The sequence below is a fragment of the Triticum dicoccoides genome, chromosome 4B, assembly GCF_002162155.2.
Source record: "Triticum dicoccoides isolate Atlit2015 ecotype Zavitan chromosome 4B, WEW_v2.0, whole genome shotgun sequence".
Lineage (NCBI taxonomy): Eukaryota > Viridiplantae > Streptophyta > Magnoliopsida > Poales > Poaceae > Triticum > Triticum dicoccoides.
This window is the reverse complement of record NC_041387.1, coordinates 494,323,432-494,328,102: the sequence shown is the minus strand read 5'-3', so window position 1 is coordinate 494,328,102 and position 4,671 is coordinate 494,323,432. Positions and strand designations below refer to the sequence as shown.

At 51.4% G+C, this 4,671-nt stretch overlaps 1 protein-coding gene across 1 annotated transcript; it reads left to right on the top strand.

Moving 5' to 3' along the window:
* Positions 1 to 1,437: 1,437 nt before the first annotated feature.
* On the top strand, positions 1,438 to 4,230 carry LOC119293785 (protein NRT1/ PTR FAMILY 8.3-like). The gene is made up of 5 exons (XM_037572144.1): positions 1,438 to 1,485; positions 2,016 to 2,121; positions 2,354 to 2,571; positions 2,692 to 3,254; positions 3,344 to 4,230. The coding sequence occupies exons 1-5, from the start codon at positions 1,438 to 1,440 to the stop codon at positions 4,134 to 4,136; spliced, it is 1,728 nt and encodes a 575-aa protein (XP_037428041.1). The 3' UTR covers positions 4,137 to 4,230.
* The last annotated feature ends 441 nt before the right edge of the window (positions 4,231 to 4,671 follow it).

Sequence of the window (4,671 nt, the reverse complement as noted above, 5' to 3'; positions counted from 1 at the left end):
AGGCCAAGAGGTCACGCCCACGGGGCTATAGGTCGGTGCAAAAGAAAGTTTTGCGGAGATCAGAGGCCAAACGCCGGAGACCCTGACATCTGGCCCTGGGTCAGACGCCGAGGCCCATGGCGTCTGGGCCAGACACCAAGGATTGTGACGTTTGGTCCTGGAGTCCGAGTGGGACTCTTACCTTTCGGGCAATACCGACTTTGAGGAGGCTTTTGCTCCAATTTCGACCACAGGGCTCAACATATAAATAGAGGGGCAGGGCTAGCACCAAAGACACATCAAGATTCACCAAGCCGTGTGTCGGCAACCCCGTCCCCTCTAGTTTATCCTCCGTCATAGTTTCCGTAGTGCTTAGGCGAAGCCCTGCGGAGATTGTTCTTCACCAACACCGTCATCACGCCGTCGTGCTGCCGGAACTCATCTACTACTTCGCCGTCTTGCTGGATCAAAAAGGCGAGGACATCATCGAGCTGAACGTGTGCTGAACGCGAAGGTGCCGTACGTTCGGTACTTGATTGAGACGGATCGTGAAGGTGTACGACTACATCAACCGCGTTGATAAACGCTTCCGCTTAGCGATCTTTAAGGGTATGAAGATGCTCTCCCCCTCTCGTTGCTATGCTTCTCCTAGATAGATCTTGCATGTGCATAGGAAATTTTTGAAATTGCATGCTATGTTTCCCAACAAGGTGCGCTTTCAACAATCTAGTAGATCGAAAGTTTTTCCGAAAAAAAATTACACTTGATGAACTACTGCTATTCATGGCTTCTCTCCTTCATACTCAAACAAGGTCAAAGAACAAAGCTCTATATCACGCAATAAGCCATCGTTTCGGTACACAAGCTCATCTACACCTGGTAAAAAAAATCAGAAACTATTCAGAAGAATTCTAAAAAAAAGACATATGAGTAGCTCTTCGCAAAGAAGACAAATCGAATCAGGACAGATTGAATAGTGCATAAACAGCAAACTTTTTTACAGACCAAATTTGGTAGCTGCTCAGATGTCCAAATGATTTGAAAATTAAAACGGAGCTCACGCATCAAATTATCTATCATGATTTTTCTTTTAATTTTTTTTTAAATTTCTACTATTTGTTTTGATTTTTTTTTAAGCATGGGTGCAGATGAGCCTGGGCTTAGAAGTAGATTGTCGCCGGTGATATTGTTTATATTGTTTCATGCCAGTAACGTTGTTGTATGATGACGCACAGTGGAATGTGGAATCAAAGTGGGTCACCCCTCTAGAGATCGATGGAATTTAATGTCCACCTTTCGATCGGAGCGCTCATACTTCCAAAGTGCGCCATGTATGCTGGTATTAAACTAATGCCTTTTTAGTTTGCTGTGTGTAGAAATTTGACCTTGCGAGATTTCTACTACTACGTGAGATCTATAAATTGAGGTGCCGTACCGCTGTGTTCAGCTTGTACCACCATGGCATCTCTCAAGGAAAACCTGCAGCTGGAAGAACCACTTCTTGAGGTCAGTTTCTCTGCTACTTCTTCTACGTCCATGTTGAGTTCAGTAGCTTGATTTTCTAAAGCGATTATTCATTCTTATGTGCTTCGGCCTCCCTTGAAGTACGAACATATATGTTTCTTGATAAATTTGGAGAGAATCAGCTCGTTTTGCTGCCCAAAGTACCATATGCTGTGTATCGTATGGATGTCATATCGATCCTTGGACACTGAAATATTGGAAACAAATGGATCTCTTTTATTTTTACCATTATGACCTGCATATTGCTGTGCTGAGATGTGCAAAATGCTGGCTGTTACAAGCCTGATGCAATACTGATTTTTCTCATAATATTGTCCCTGAAAAAGGATGTTCCGTTTGGCAAAATCATTGGCAATTAACTTGGCACCAGTTTCTGTCTTCTATTCACATTCTGATCCCAGATCCCAGCCTCTGTTTTTCTATCATGTACTCCATATACAGTTACTTCATGCTTTTGCAGAAAGATACATACTGGTACTTCTACTAAAGAGTATCAGGCTTGTCTTATACAGGGTTCTGTGGTACACAGAGGGGACCGAGTTGTTGACATCAAAGGAACAACAACTCCTGGAGCGAAGCACCGTACCGGCAGTTGGAAAGCATGCAAGTTCATCTTAGGTAAGCGGGAACTGTCAAGTTTTCATGCAGATCTGGTACAAAAAAACATCGAGGGTACTTCATTTCAGTTCAGTTTGTCCAATTTTTGTGCTCAGAGTGCACCAGATGCATGGCTTTTTTCCATGAACATTAGTACTGTTGTTTCTCTGCGCTGCCCATTACTTCGGAGTTTGCTTGAGAAATACTACTCTACTACTAACTAGATCTGAGTTCCGGCTTGCATTGCGTGCAGTGACTGAGTGCTTCGAGGAGCTAGCGTACTACGGGATCCAGTTCAACCTGGTAACCTTCCTCAAGACGATATTGCAGGAGAGCAATGTGTCCGCGGCGAGGAACTACACCAACTGGCAGGGGACTTGCTACATCGCCCCCCTCGTCGGAGCTATCGTCGCCGACTCCTATCTGGGCAGATACCTTACCACGCTGGCCTTCTTCGCAGTTTACCTAATCGTAAGCACACACGAGCTGTAATCCCTTCGATGCCATGCATACACACTGTACGATCATCCTTAAAAAATGGAGCTAGTTTCTTAGCAATTCAACGTTTGTTTTTTTTTGGCGCAACACAAGGGAATGGCTGCGATGTCAGTTTCAGCGTCGTTCCCGGTGGCGTGCACCGGGCTCGACTGCCTGCAGGATGTTGGCTCGTCGCCTTCGTCCCAGTCCGCCGTGTTCTTCCTCGGCCTGTACATGATGGCCATCGGGGCCGGCGGCATCAAGCCCTGCGTCTCCTCCTTCGGCGCCGACCAGTTCGACGACGGCGTCCCGGCGGAGAGGCTGAAGAAGAACTCCTTCTTCAACTGGTTCTTCTTCTCCATCTACATCGGTAGCTTCGTCTCCGGCACCGTCGTCGTGTGGGTGCAGGACCACTGCGGGTGGGTCGTAGGCCTCTGGATCCCCACCCTGTTCATCGCGCTGGCCATCGCGAGCTTCTTGCTGGGCTCCGGCTCGTACAGGGTGCAGAAGCCTCTGGGAAGCCCGCTGGCAAGAGTTTCCCAGGTCGTCGTCGCGGCCGTGCGGAAACGGAATGTAAGTCTGCCGCGTGATGCTTCTCTCCTCCACGAGCTCTCGGAGGTTGAATCAATGGCGGAGTCGGACGGTGCCAAGAAATTGCAGCATACACCAGTGCTCAGGTAATTAGCTAAGTTCTTAATTTTCATGGGCTGGAGCTGGATCGACCTTTTTGCTGTCGAAAAACTGATTGAAAGTGTTTCTTGCCCAGTTTCCTGGACAAGGCTGCAGTGGTCTCTTCGGCGGAGGAGCTTTACTCGGATCCATGGAGGCTTTGCACTGTCACGCAAGTGGAGGAGCTCAAGATCGTGATCGGCATGCTCCCGATCTGGGCCACCGGCATCGTTTACTTCTCCGTCCTCGCGCAGTTCTCCTCGACGTTTCTGGAGCAAGCGAGGATGATGGACACGGCGATCGGCGCCTTCGCGATCCCTCCGGCGTCCCTGGCTTCCTTCGACGCCGTCAGCGTCATCCTCTTCGTGCCCGTCTACGACAGGGTGCTCATCCCGGCGGCGAGGAGGTTCACCGGCAACGAGCGGGGGTTCTCGGAGCTGCAGCGGTTCGGCGTCGGCCTGTTCCTCTCCGTGCTGGTCATGGCGGCCGCGGCGGTGGTGGAGGCGCGGCGGCTGGCGCTGGACCGGGTGGCGGCGGCGCCGATGTGCATCCTGTGGCAGGTGCCGCAGTACCTCCTGGTGGGCGCCAGCGTGGTGTTCGCGTGCGTCGGGCAGTCGGAGTTCTTCTACAACGAAGCGCCGGAGTCCATGCGGAGCCTCTGCTCCGCGCTGGGGCTCCTCACGGTGTCGCTCGGGAGCTACCTGAGCTCGCTCGTGGTGACCGTCGTGTCTGGCGTCACGACGCGGGGCGGCGGGCCCGGGTGGATACCGGATAACCTCAACGAGGGCCACCTCGACCGGTTCTTCTGGCTCATCGCTGCGCTTAGCGCGCTCAATCTCGCGGTTTTTGTCTGGTGTGCCAAGAGATACAAGTGTAAGAATGTCTCTTGATCGTAGAAATGCTCTAGATTTTATTTTTTGGTGTCCTGCAGTCTGCAGACGCATGTAAAATCCTAAATGTGGCATGATTGATTTTTTTTATTAATTTCAAGACTGGATTGTTTCTTCCGTTTCCATTGCTTGATCATACCGGCATAAGGGCATCTTTAGCCGATCGACTAAAAACAACGAACCTAGCCAAAGTCTCAAATAGGTTAGAGAGTAGTAAAAGATTTACTCCTCCGCCGAAAACTTGACCCGGGCAGAGCCGGACTACCCTCGGGGTGAGCAGCATCCAGCCGAGCACTCCGACGGGACGCAATCACCGGGGAGGAAGCCGACCGGCCGCGGCGAGAGTAGGCAGCTGGCCGTGGAGGGGGTGGCTGGGCGGCCATGGGGGTGGTCACCCGAGCCTCACCATCCGTGGTCAGGGCCCCCGCGGATGAAGCCAGAAGAGCGGGCCCGGAGCAGCTGAGGAGGAGCGGAGTCGGGGACGGAAGCAGCAGAGACGGGAGCGCCTCGGGGGGAGGGGGCTGAGCGGCCGCGG

Excerpts from the sequence above, each read along its gene's own strand:
- LOC119293785 (XM_037572144.1), top strand. The coding sequence starts at position 1,438 with ATGGCATCTCTCAAGGAAAACCTGCAGCTGGAAGAACCACTTCTTGAG. Across the intron at positions 2,572-2,691 it reads TCTTCGCAGTTTACCTAATC|GGAATGGCTGCGATGTCAGT; the intron begins GTAAGCACACAC and ends GCGCAACACAAG. Across the intron at positions 3,255-3,343 it reads CAGCATACACCAGTGCTCAG|TTTCCTGGACAAGGCTGCAG; the intron begins GTAATTAGCTAA and ends TTTCTTGCCCAG.